The following is a 14,424-nucleotide window of genomic DNA, read 5'->3' as shown; positions in this document are numbered from 1 at the left end:
CCAGCAGTGAAAGATAAATATCACATGATCTCACTCATTTATAGAATATAATGAACATAAACTGATGAACAAAAACAGATTCAGAGACAGAGAAACATCGATCAGGCCGTCAAACCTCAGAGGGAGGTTAGGGGAGGTTGGGGTTAAGGGGGAGAGATCAACCAAAGGACTTGTATTCATGCATATAGGCCTAACCAACAGACACAGACACGGAGGGTGGGGGGGGGGAGCAATTGGGGGATAAGAACATATATGTAATACCTTAATAAAGAGGAAAGAAGGCTTTATTCTTGAATCTGTGCATTAATAACAAAGATGAGTAAAAAAAAAGAGTTAAGAAACAATCAACTATAGCATAACTCAAGTCATGACTAAGGTCATTCTTCTAAAACAGTGGCCGCCAACCTTTCGGACCTCATGGACCACCAGTGGTCTGCAGACCACCAGTTGGCGATTGCTGTTCTAAAACATGTATAGAAAAAAAATGGGAGCAGAAAAGCAGATAGGAAAGAGGGGGAAGAAAAGGAAAGAAGAGAAGGAACACTGCCATACCTTGACCTCAAACCAATTAAACACAATACATGAAATGAAATGGTATATCTGTGTTAGACTGCTCACCTTGTACTATTAGCTAAGCTTTAGTTTTATGTTCTTTATCTGTCATATAGCTTATGCCAATGGTATACATGTGCATTAACTCAGGGGACCTCGAACTTTTTAAACAGGGGGCCAGTTCACTGTCCCTCAGACCACTGGAGGGCCAGAGTATAGTTTTAAAAAAACTATGAACAAATTCCTATGCACATTGCGCGTATCTTATTTTGAAGTAAAAAGACAAAACGGGAACAAATACAATATTTGTATTTGCATGTGGCCCGCAGGCCGTAGTTTGAGGACCCCTGCATTAACTGAAATGGCAAGACTACTGGCAAGTGTGTGACCTGGGCACTGTAAGTTACTAAGAGACAGAACTCACAGTTGATTCCTCTTTAATGTCATAACATCTTAGGTGTGGAAAAGAGTGGGGAATAGAAAAATTTCAGCTAATGGATACAAGGTTTCTTTTTAGGGTAATGAAAATATTCTAAAACCCTATCATGGTAATGCTTACACAACTCCATAAATATACTAAAAATCACTGGAATCTATACTTTAATGGATAAATCTTATCGCATGTAAATTACATCTCAATAGAGCTGTTTAAATAAATAAACCATTCCATAATATGAAGACAGGATATCTAAATCACTCTCTAAAAACCCTGTGTGAAAAGTATAACTCATTTAATAAGCCAGAAACATATTTTAACCATGTTTATATTTCAAATTGATGTCTGATAGAACTTAAAGTTCCTCAGTTTATTATAAATGTCATTAATGTGAGATAATAGGGTTTTTTCCCCCAAAATGTAGGAATTATATACGTTTGGCAAATTCAAAGTAAATAAAGCTAAGTAAGGCATATCTTACTTTGTTCATAACCATAATTAATTCTTTGTGATGGTATTACAAATAGAATCCTACAAGATGTAAGCACTGTCTTGAATTTAGAACACTAATCTTAGTTAGTCAAATATCAGGTCAAAAAAACTTACTCATAAAGTATTTTGTTACCTTATGTGAGTAGGATTGCATAGTCCATAACATACTATCGTATTCAGGTTTTTAATGCCATAAGTACTGATACAAGTAATTCCTTTTAATATTATATATTACAATGGTTTCCATAATAAAAATTATTATTAGTATTTCATAGCATATCTCTTTCTGTTTGCATACTTTTAATCTATCTAGAATTTTTATTAAAAGTGTATCTCTCGAACCCAAAATGAGAAACTTATATTAAAAGATGGAGATATATTGCCCTAGCCGGGTTGGCTCACTGGATAGAGCGTCGGGCTGGGGACTGAAAGGTCCCAGGTTCGATTCCAGTCAAGGGCATGTAACTTGGTTACAGACACATCCCCAGTAGGGGGTGTACAGGAGGCAGCTGATCGATGCTTCGCGCTCATCGATGTTTCTAACTCTCTATCTCTCTTCCTTCCTCTCTGTAAAAAATCAATAAAATGTATTTAAAAAATAAGATAAAAGATGGAGATATATTCTTCAAAGTGCCACTGGTAACAAAAAGTAAAGAAAGGCAATGAAATGTTCAAGCTTAAACTAAAGAGACATGAAAAGTAAATGCAATATCTAACCTTAGACTGGACTGTTTACTGAAGAAGAAAAAAAAACTGAAATAAGCCAATCAGAGAAAGACAAGAACCATATGATTACAATTATATGTTAAATCTAATGAACAAAATACACAAACAAACAAAACAGAAAGTAACTCATAGATACAGAGAATAGGCTAACAGCTATCAGAGGAGAGGGAGGTTGGAGGGCTGGGTGAAAAAGGCAAAAGGATTAAGGAAAAAACAAAACACCAACACATAGATTTAGACAACAGCACAGTGAGTACCAAAGGGGAAGAAGGTGATACAGAAAAGAATAAAGAGTAAAGAGGGGGGAATGGTGAAAGAAGGAGACTTGACTTAAGATGATAAATACACAATACAATATACAGATGATGTATTATAGAATTGTACATCTGAAACCTACATAATTTTATTAACCGATGTCACCCCAATAAATTCAAGTTAAAAAATGCCAAGCAAATCATTATTGGGTCAACTAACAAAACTAGAATATACACATTCTGACAACTTACAGTCAAATTGTTCAAAGAAAAAAATTTGTGTACATACCTAACTACATATGTACATACGCAAAACAATTGATAATGTAACAAAATGTTAACAATACTTGAATCAGAATAAAAAGGTATATGGATGCCTACTGTATTATTCTTATTGTTACAACCTTTCTAAAAGTTTGAAATTATTTAAAAATTAAGAAGTAATAAAGTGACATGAAATGCACTTCATAAATATCATGGTTGAGTCTTATTTTTTTGTTGTTATTGTTGTTCTTACTGTTTTTAAACCATATGATAAACTCTGCTTTTTAATTGAAGTGGTTAGCTCATTTACATTTAATATAATTATTTATATGACTGGTATAAGTCTAACATCTTTGCTATTTGTTTCCTATTCATCCTACCTTTGCTTTGTTCTTTGATTGATTTATTATTTTAATCCTCATCTGAGGATATTTTTCCATTGATTTTTAAGGAGAGTTGAAGAGAGAGGGAAAGACAGAGAGAAACATCAATGTGAGAGAAACACATCAATTGGTTGTCTCCTGTATGAGCCCTGACCAGGGCCCGGGCCGGAGAGGAGCCTGCAACCGAGGTACATGCCCTTGACTGGAATCGTGCCCAGGACCCTTCGGTCCACAGGCCAACGCTCTATCCACTGAGGCAAAATAGCTAGGGCTTCCTTTATTTTTTATTCTTCCTCTCCTGCTTTCTTTTGGATTACTCAAATAATTATTCACTATTCAATTTTTTCCTTTACTAACTTTTTACCTATATATCTATTTTACAATTTTAGTTTTGTTCTAGGGCCTAACTTAACACAACTTACTATAAGCATTATACCTCAGATTAGCAAACCTCAGACAAGCAAACTAATTTATGAAATATTAAATAACCGGCTTCTGAACAATAAAGATATTTTATTCAATACAAAAATATTCGCCAAGTACCTACTATGGGCATATAGTAGTTGACAGAGTGGCAAAAAGAACTCAGAGAATAGAGTTGCAATCCATATTCTTTCTACAACACCATCAATAAAGCACACAGACTTAAGCCAAAAAAATGTCTAATGAATGAATAACCAAGAATTAATCATTCAACCCACCAGGAACATGTATATAGTGTCAAAAATAACTACAATTTCTCTTCATGATTTATTTAGTCCTTTAAGACTATTTACCATGCAAGTAATTTCATTCCTACACAGTTATATTTTTCAATTCCCTACATATTCTTAATTTTTGTCCATATTAGTAGGTACTGCTCAACCAAGACATTTCTATTTAACGATGTCAAATTTGTTTCAGCTGACTCTTAATTGTATTTCAAATTTTCAGCTGGCCAAATCAAATCTGTTTTCCTGAAGCATGGAGAGAAAATATAATAAAATTTCTAAATATCATCTCTGCAGCATCATACCAAACAGTAATATCATTTCTCCAATCTTAACCAAATCAATCAAAATGATACATTTATACTTATAGATTCATTCTCATCTCAAAATAAGCCCTTGACCTGTCATTTACCCTAATATATACAAGAATTAACTGTAGGAAAATCGTCATAAACTTAAGCTATACATAAGTTTATAAAATAGTGTTTAAGAACATTTTTATGCTGATTACTTTGACATATGACTAATTCCAGTGAAGTAAAGTACCTTTCAACAAAAATCTAAATACTGCACATCCTTGATTACTAGGTACTGGCATCTTCTCATTTTAAAGTCTAGTAAACGAAGTTTGTTAAAAGATCTCTGAAGATAGAAGTTCATGAGATCAATAGCATCATCTTCAGACAGAAACATTCCTGTCTCACTGCTTATGACTAAGGGAAGGTTTTAGGTTGCTGATTTGTGTGTTGTGGTCTTAACCTGTTACTCTGACGAGATGGCATCCTTTGTAAAAGGACTTACCTGGAGGACATCCTGGATCTTCACCCACACATCTGCCATGTCGTACAGTTTGACATCTGCCTGCTGAGGCAGTGGGGCCACGACGGTGTCCTGCAGGTAACCCAGGACCACAGAGTGTGCAGTGGCTACAGCATTAAACTTGTCAAACAGCAACTCCAGCAGCTCCAGGAGTAACCTAGCCAAGAAATCAAACAAGTAAATAACATTAAAACATATACCAAAGAGGGTTACACTGGCCTGCAAGAAAACCGACAAACTAGTGACAATGTAAACAGCACATTTCAGCAGGTTTGATTTCAAACAGCTGTATGATCTAAGAAACTTGAAAACATATCTAAGCCTCTTTTCTCTACTATAAAAAAGAAATAATGTAAAAATTTAAAAACCAACTGTCAAGTTCCTAAACCAGCAGTAGCAGCTCCATAAACATTTGTTTCATTTTGAACATATTTTAGTGATTACAACAGTACTGCTCTGTATTCTTATAAGCAGTTTCTCCAAGGAATTCAGGTACTTTTTCAGCCAGTTCAGATGTCACACAGAATGTGCTATTCCCTAGCAATAAATTGGGCGCTTTGGTAAGGATACTAATCCTTTCAGACGTGGAAAGCTGTGCTTACTACCATTCAAATGCATGGTGTAAGTTGCCTGAAAAAAAAATACACACCTGCCAAGCAATCTGACTTTCACCACAGGGAGCAGCTTATTCATCCGCATTATCTCATTTTTCATGGTGAGAAATGCTGGACACATATTATTAAATCAATTTTATATACTCAAGGACACAAAATGGGGTTGCAAGGCAGCTGGGACTAGAACAAACATTGATTTCCACGTCAGTGCATCTGCCACCTACCTCTCACTCTAGTTCTAGAATGCAGATGTCTGTTCAAGGGAAGGGCGGAGCTTTGTGGCATGTAAGCAAAGGGATTCCTCTACCACTAAGACTCACAGATGGGCTGGGAATCTTTCCTCCTCTCAACTTGTATATCATTGTATCCCACTTCCAAGGAACTTAACCAAGTGTGGCTCCCACATATGACCCAAACAATGCGGGTCCCATTCATTTATACACAGACACTCTACCTCCCTGCTCCACTGTTAGTCTTCCAGTGTGGGTGCTGCTTTATACATCTCTGTATACTTAGCAGGGATCAGCAAATTGTGCTGAATGAATTCAATGTGTATACCATGAAAATCTGGAATATACTTATTGTATATTGTGTGGCTCTCAGTTCATAGTTCCTAAATAGATTTATAAACCAACCTGGAAAGGAGAAAAGGAAAGCAAAAGAGCTTGTCAACAGGGTCTATTAATAAGATCCCATTACCATAAATAAGAGGTTATGGCTACAATCTCATCAAAACATACAGCATATTATCTATTCCTCTGGCTTCTTTACTGCCCAATTATTATAATTAATGTGCCAATGTGATGGCCAATAACTGTCTTATGATAAAACCCTAACATGCATTTGACATTTTAATTTAGATGAGACAGAATCAATAAAAATTTATGTACTACTTCCAATCTAGAATATACATAATACAGAATTTATACACTGTATTTGTAAATAAGGGCCATCCTATCTTTTGAATGGTGATTTTTAAAATCTTTTAAAGGTCAATTCACATTTACACACACATATATCTAAAACAATTATTCTTTCTCATCTGTGCGATCAACAGAGAAAGGGACAAAGTACAGAAGATTGTCTAACTTAGCCAAAATAGTTCATTAAGTGTAAAACATAATCTGTATAAAACTGGTATCTGGCATGACACAGAATAAGTACTTGATTAAGAGATGGTCCTCTTTTCAAATAAAGATTTATGCCGACTATGTAAGCCTGTGGTTCCCAAATATCAATCCACAGACCATAACGTGGTTTTCAGTACGTATAACAAAATAAGAAAAATAGGACCATATATTGACTTTTCACAAAGGTAAATATATTTAATTTGATATTTTTTATACTCTCCTGACAGGAGAATCTGGTCCTTTCTCTCAAATGTCCCTACTTGACAAAATTAAAACTTAATAACCTTATGTTAACCTCCAACATTTTTGGAAATCATACTGATCCATGACATTCAGACGCCAGCGGCACTGGCATCCACCTTCCCAATGGTATGAAGGCCTAGGCATAAGCCTGCAGAGCAGCAATAAAGCAGAAGCACTGAAGAGAAGGGCCTCTCTGAAAGGAAGGCGCTGCTGCCTGGCTCTGTTCAGGGCCACAAGCTCGTGGCTGCACACCATGGCTGCCACTCAAGCACAAGGCCAACTCAGCCACCGGGGCAGTGCTCTGTGTGGAAGAGACCTAGCAGGGAAGTGAGGTGAAAAGTGAGATCCATAGTGTCTATGAACATCACAGAAGCAGCAATCCCTTGATAGAATGCTAACAAGTGCCAGCTCTGTCACTCCTGAGGGATCAAGGCCAAGACAGACCATCACAACATGGGAACTCTGCATGGGGAAGAGTAAGGGAGAAGAGACAGGTGAGAAGGGTGAGCTGCCACCTGTACATCTGCCTCCTCAGAAACATCCAGCCACTTCGAAGAGAGGGACGCTCTCCTCTGCCTTATTATCACACAATCAAGGCAACAGTAATAAAACCTGTGGCTCCAACAACAAAAGTAGAAACGTTTGTGCTACAAACGATACCCTCAAGAAAGTAAAAGACAACCCACAGAATGGGAGAAAATATTTGCAAATCACGTATCTGATAAAGGATTTGTATTTAGAATATCTAAGGAATTCTTACAACTTTTAATAAAAAGACAAACAATCAAACTTAAAAATGGACAGTGCATTTGTATCTACCTTCTCAAAAAAATATATATGATTAATGAGCAAACAAAAAGATGTTCAACATCATTAGCCATCCTATCTAATAAAAGAGTAATATGCAAGTTAACCATCATTCCAACACAAATATGGCAGTGCCCATAGCCACAAGATGGTGGCGCCCAGTCTTCTCAGCCCCGCTGGAGTCCTCCAGTCCCAGGGGGCAGCTGCTGAGAGCAGGGCCTGCTTGGCCGTAACCCACAGCGACCCAGGAGCAGCCAAGTGGGCCCGCAGACAGAGAACCATGGGAAGCGGGCCTAAGCTGTCAGTAGGACATCCCCTGAGCACTCCTGGATTGGAGAGAATATAGGTCGGGCTGAGGGACCCCTCCTCAACTCCCCCGCCACTGCAGAAATTTCATGCACCAGACCTCTAGTCCTATATAATAAAGAGCTAATATGCTAATTAGACCAGACAGCAGAACGACCAGTGGGTGGGGCCGCGGGGCTGCAAGGCAGCCGAGGTCAGGGCTGTGAAGGCCAACTCTTGCACAAATTTTGTGCACCAGGCCTCTAGTTTGGCTATAAAAGGAAATGAAGTATTGACACATGCTACAACATGGATGAACCTTAAAATATACTGTGAAAAAACTCACAGAAAACTACATATTATATAATTATATTTATGTAAAATATCCAGAATGGGCAAATTTATAAAGACAGAAAATACATGAGTGGTTACTTAGGTGGGTGAGAATTGACTGCCAAACCATATGGGGTTTGTTTTGGGTGGGGAGACAACAGTGTTCCAGAACTAGACAGTGGTGATAGTTGCACAATTCTGTGAATAACCTGAAAACCACTGAATTGCATACTTTCAGTGAATTGCATAGCAGGTGAATTATACCTCAATATATCTCATTTTTAAAAACCATCATTGAGGACAGTGAGGGTCCTACACCCTCCCCGGCTGCAGTGAAAGGAAAATACATGGAACAGTGGAGAAAAGAATCCATCTGATGCCTCAAAAAGTGAAGCACAGTGAAAGCTGACCCCTTCAGATTCCCACTACCTTGGGATACTGGGCAGTCCTCCTTCAGTTCGCTTGGGTTTTGTTTGTTTTTCCTCCTAATGTAAGTAATCTGTAAGAAACAAAAGATTCACAATCTTTCCCAGGATTGATCAATCCTAACTCTTTAATTATGAAACAAAACCTCTCAACTCCTCCAAGGGTTCCATCTGTAAAACCCAAGTATTAATTAATACCTGTTCCAGGAGCCTCACAGAACTGCTAGAAGGATCAAAGCAGAAAATGAATAGAAGTAGTCAAGGTGAGAGGCTACAATATTACATAGAGGGAGCCAGCATCCCTCTGCCTGGGTTTATGGCTTAAGCAACTCAGGAAGACGAGGGAGAGAGAGGGAGGGAGGGAGGGAGGGAGAGAGGGGGAGAGGGAGAGAGAGAGAGAGAGAGAGAGAGAATGAATATGAGAATGAGAATGAATTAGGATAGAAATTTGGAAGGAGTGATGTTGGGCTTACATCTGGATATGTTACATTTAATATGTTATGTAATTAGGTACTTGGATGGGCAAGTCCAGAGCTCAGGAGAGAGACTGATATTGGAAATTTTAAAAGCGAGAAATATTTGAAATGAGATCACACAGGGACAAGGTGCAGAGTAAGAAAAAAGAAAAGCAAGGTCCAGAGCCAGCAGTCCTGAAACAGCAGCACTGGGAAGGCGGTTATGAAGTAGCGGGGGGAGGAGGAAGCCAGGAAAGAAAACGTTAGCGGACAAAGGAGAAGAGAGTGCCAGCAGAGTGAAAGGCTCCCAAAGTCAGGTAAGGTAAAGAGAGATGGTGACGGCCCGCCATTCCCAGCGACCTCGGCAAAGGGGTTTCGGAGCAGCTCTGGGAGCTCAACTCAGCAGAGGGCAAGTGAATGGCCGACAATGAAAAGAAACCAAAGCCAAGCACACACTTCGCAGCCAGCATATGCTCCTTAAAGAAGAAAGAGAGAAAGTAAGAAGACTCCCCCGATGAATCAAAGAGCAAGAGAGATTAGGACTCATTCACACAAACTGAACATGAATCTGCACTAGTCTGGCCCTATTTAAAGCTACTGGAAATGCACAGAAATATGTTGTTAATATCCATATACATTCAAATGCCCATACAAAGCCAGACTGAGAAAACATGGGTTTACTTTTCGCTGCAAACACTCGGGATAAACTAAAAACACAGAACCCTATGAAAATCATTCCCTGCACCACTCCCACCACAATTAAGCAAATAAAAGAAAAATAAAACATTACAGTGCAGTTAGCTCAGTTGCTTAAGTCCTGTTAGATTCAAGGTTTTCACCACTGATCTAAAAGACAACAGAGCAAGCAGAATCATTAAATTACTGGATAAATCCTTAAAGTGAACTGAATAAGAGAAAACCTCTTATGGGAATAAGCCTAAGAACCTTAGATATTAGAATTTCAACTAATTGTGATTTCTATCTTTTGTTGAAAATAACACATTCACACACACACACACACACAGAGGTTATTTGCAGAGTCAGAAAACAGTATGCTATAATATGAATACAACATCACAGGAGGGGGAAGGAAATATTAATCCTGGGACCGCCAAGTGGAATGAATACCAGTATGGAGGATTGTCAGACACCGAGACTTGCCAAGAGGACTCTGAGGACGAGTCAGGGATTTTCCAGCTCTCAGGTTCCTCAAACACAAATTCCCTAATCACAAGTTAATTGCATTAAATGCAAAATGATATGCAAGAATAATAAAACAGCAAACGCAAAATAATAGTAAACTGTTATGCATGTACCTTTAATAGTTACCATCTACAGAAAATTTATAAAGGCAGATACAGGAGACAATCCAGATGTTTCTGGCCCACCTGCACCTCTGCCACCCCTCAGCATGGTTAGTGAAGTCCTGCTTATGTTTTAAGATACACCTGTATCGTTCCAATGAAACTGCCTCTTTAATTGAATTCAGTGGAGTTAGGGTCCTATCACTTATAACTTAAAAAGGCCTAATTCACAGAATAAGAGCCAGTGCCTCTATTCCTCTGTGATTCTATAACCACTCCAAAACAAAACCAGGTGATCACAGTGGACTGCAAAAAGTGACAAAACAGTAACATCATAGCCTCATGGACCAGAAAGTGAGGACAGAGTCCCTGTTTTATGCTTCCTTTATGCTAACACATGGCCCAGTGCCCAGGATGGGGAAAGCATTCAGTCAAAGTTTGTGGATGCCCAAATCAAGAGTAAAAGAATGAGCTGCCCTAGCCGGTTAGTCTCAGTGGATGGAGCATCAGCCTGGGAACTGAAGGGTCCCGGTTCGATTCCAATCAAGGGCATGGACCTTGGTTGCAGGCTCACTCCTTGGCCTTGGTCAGGGTGCATTCAGGAGGTAACCAATGGAAGTGTCTCTCTCACATCAATAATTCTCTCTGTGTGTCTCTCCCTCTCCCTTCCACTGTCTCTAAAAATCAACAGAAAAATATCCTCGGTGAGGACTAACAGAAAAGAAAAAGTAAAAGAATGAGCAATGTAGGGCAGCAGCACTAGAACTCTGCCTGGGGCTGGCAGCTAAAGCTGTCTGAATAGAAGAGATCCGTGAAACAATAAGGCTGGGCTAAGGAGGAGAGGAGGAGGAGAAGAAAGAGGAGGAGGAGGAGGTAAGGAAGGCTGAAGTGAGGAGGAGGAGGGGAGAGAGAAGGAGGAGGAAGATGGTGATGACCAAGACTGTGATGAGGACAACTACAAAGACACCACCACAACATCCACAACGGCCTCACTGATCACACACGCAGGCAGGGTGTGCAGTGCTTGACGTGGATTAGCTCATCTAATCCTTCGGACAACCCTGTGAGGATGGTACAGGTAAGTCCACACTTAACATCATTGATAGGTTCTGAAATTTTAAGCAAAATGACATGTAATGAAACCAGTTATACCACAAGCTATTGATACAATCCAGAGTTAAGTTTCTATGGCATCTTATTAACACTGTAACAAAGCACTTTAAATGAAACCAAGTTATTCCAGGACCTGCTGTCCCACTGTAGCCTCATTTTACAGACAAGAAGAGAACAAAGGACTCAATTTTGGAGAATGTTCCTTTTTAGGAGTGTTAGGGAAAAAGGAAGCAATTAACAAGAGACCATAGAGATATAAGTACTCTAGGATGCCAGGAAAAACAGAACTAGAAAGACAGCGGTCTATACTGCCTTTCCTTCCTCACTGCAAACCAGTGTTCAGCCCTTCAGTATTCTACTAAGAAAGTCTTGCTAAATCTCAGAATACCATTTTACTCAATCTGACAGGCTCTCTTCAGTCCCTCTCCCTATGGGTGTAGCATTTGCTTCTACTGACCTCTCACTCCCACAGACACTGCCTTCCCTGCGCTCCACAAAACTGCACTATCTGCTTCCCTCCCAGCTCTCAGGCAGGAACATCCTCATGCTCTCTCTGAGTGAGCTCACTGACCACTCCATCCTCAGTTATCCCCCCGCTAACAACTCCCAAACATCTCCGGGCCAGATCGCTCCCCTGCGCCTTCGACTTCAAACAGCAGGTCTTCAATGGAACTCCTCACATTCTTCCTCAAACCTACTTCTCCATGTTCCCTAATGAATGGCATCACTTGTCCCAGCAAATCATCCCCCCTCCTCCCTCCAATCTAATCAACCACCAAATTCTTTTACTTCTGCCTCTTCACTCCCCGATCTTCTACTAACTTCCTACCCACAGCTAATCCTTTGTGTCTCACCTTCAAGTGACACCAGGAAAAAAAGAAAAGGGGTGAGAAGAAGTTTTTAAGGAATAGTCACAATTGCACAAGAAAAGAAATGCTTATGATATAAAGCTCTATCATGAAGATGTGAAAAATGTTTAATTTTTAAGGTGAGATACGACTATCTGGTTCTAAATTTAACACCCAGGAAACCTTGAATTAGTTATTTGGCTGGAAAACCCATGTTTGCAGCCAAGAGACTGCCTTACTTGGTCACAAAACAAAGACACACACGCGGAAGAAAATCAGTTCTGTTCTGCTACTTCTCTGCTGAGGCCCTAGTATGAGGGGTCTACATTGACACACTGACAAACCAAGGCAATAACCACAGTATCTATTTCCCTGCTACTATTATGCTCAGAACGATGGGAAAAATCCTGAAATCTGATCTTGGCTTTTATATAAGAAATTAAAAGAAATTGATCATCTGCCCAACCAGCATGGCTCAGTGGTTGAGCATCAACATATGAACCAGGAGGTCATAATTTGATTCCTGGTCAGGGCACATGCCCGAGTTCTGGGCTCGATCCCCAGAAGGGGGCATGCAGGAGGCGGTCAAACAATGATTCTCTCTCATCAATGATGTTTATATCTCTCTCTCCCTCTCTCTACCTCCCTGAAATCAATAAAAATGTATTTTTTTAAAAATAAAAGTAGAAAAATAGAAGAAACTGATGATCAATTATTTCATACCCAAATGGTCTTAGCGTTACATGCCTATATCTCACATACACATTTTCCTAATAAGCATGGCTAAGCTAGTATTTTTCATTTCAAACAAGACATCTTTAAGGTTATCTAATACCTACTATTAAGGGGTAGAAATAAGTTCTCCCTCTTAATAATAACAATCTTCATGTACAAAGAAGTTACTATTTGAGAAGTGCTGACTAACTCCATCTGCACTATGAAAAGAACAGGAAAAAACTATTAGCAGCATAGACTGAAACACAGTAAAAATAAAAGGAAGACTAAACTGGGTCCTGGCACCAGTCATTTCCTTCCTGCGTCCCTTCCCTGCTGGCCGAGTCAGCCTCTCCTGCTCAGTTTCTGAATTCTGGAGGGATGACTGCAAAAGAATTTCTCATTCTAACGTGTAGCAAAGTAATGACTACAGTTAGTTACACAATAAACCCAGGCCCCCTTGCTTTTCACTAAAGTTTTAGTATCATTCTTTCATCAGCCTTTCGATAATCCCTTCAATAAAAGGTATTGGGAAAACTGGACAACCACATGCAAACGACTGAAACTCGACCATTATTCTTACACCATACACAAAATCAATTCAAAATGAATTAAAGACTTCAATATAAGAGCTGAAACCATAAAATCTTAGAAGAAAACATAGGGGTAATCTACTTGATATCAGTTTTGGCAACAATATTTTGGATTTGACAACAAAAGCAAAAGTAACAAAAGAAAAAACAAATGAGTGGGGCTATATCAAATTAAAAAGCTTTTGCAGAGCAAAAGAAATGCATCAAAATAATGAAAAGCAACCTACAGAATGTGAGAAAATTGCAAGTCATATATCTGATAAGGGGCTAATAATCCAATATGTAAAAAACTAACACAAATCAAAAACAAAAGCATCACAATCCAATTTTTAAGTAAACAGAGGAACTTAAATACACATTTTTCCAAAGAAGACATGCAAATGGCCAAAAGGTACATGAGAAGATGTCCAACATGACTAATCATCAGAGAAATACAAATTAAAACCACAATGAGATATCACCTCACACATTAGAATGGCTATCATCAAAGCCAAGAAATAGGTGCTGGCAAGGATACCTTGTGCACTGTTAAGTAGAAATGTAAACTGGTGCAACCAATATGAAATGGAGCTTCCTCAAAAAAGTAAAAATAGAACTATTAAATGATCCAGTAATCCCACTTCTGGTGTACATCCAAAGGCAATAAAAACAGGATCTCAAAAGAGTTATCTACCCTCCCATGTTCACTATAGCATTGCTTACAATAGCCAAAATAAGAAAACAACCTAAGTGTCTATCAACAGAGGAATGGGTAAAGAACATGTGGCATATCTATACATATAAAAGCCTAATATGCAAAGTGTCCCCTCGGGAGTTCGACCCACCAGGAGTTCGATCACTCGTTATGACATGTGCTGACCACCAGGAGGTGGCACAGAATGAAGGAAGGCCCCAGCCAGCAGCCAATAGCAACCAGGGACCTAC

General features: G+C 39.0%; 1 protein-coding gene across 1 annotated transcript in view; it reads right to left on the bottom strand.

Moving 5' to 3' along the window:
* Positions 1 to 14,424, bottom strand: part of EXOC4 (exocyst complex component 4) — a gene marked incomplete at its 5' end in the record, with an annotated part of 716,953 nt that overhangs the window by 622,500 nt on the left and 80,029 nt on the right. The window contains one exon of the mRNA XM_015559399.1: positions 4,619 to 4,793. Coding sequence (XP_015414885.1) covers positions 4,619 to 4,793 — 175 coding nt within the window. The remainder of the gene's footprint in view (positions 1 to 4,618; positions 4,794 to 14,424) is intronic.

The sequence above is a fragment of the Myotis davidii genome, unplaced genomic scaffold (genome assembly GCF_000327345.1).
Source record: "Myotis davidii unplaced genomic scaffold, ASM32734v1 scaffold214, whole genome shotgun sequence".
NCBI lineage: Eukaryota > Metazoa > Chordata > Mammalia > Chiroptera > Vespertilionidae > Myotis > Myotis davidii.
Note: the sequence above shows the minus strand (reverse complement) of the source record. Positions and strands in the feature narration are given on the sequence as shown.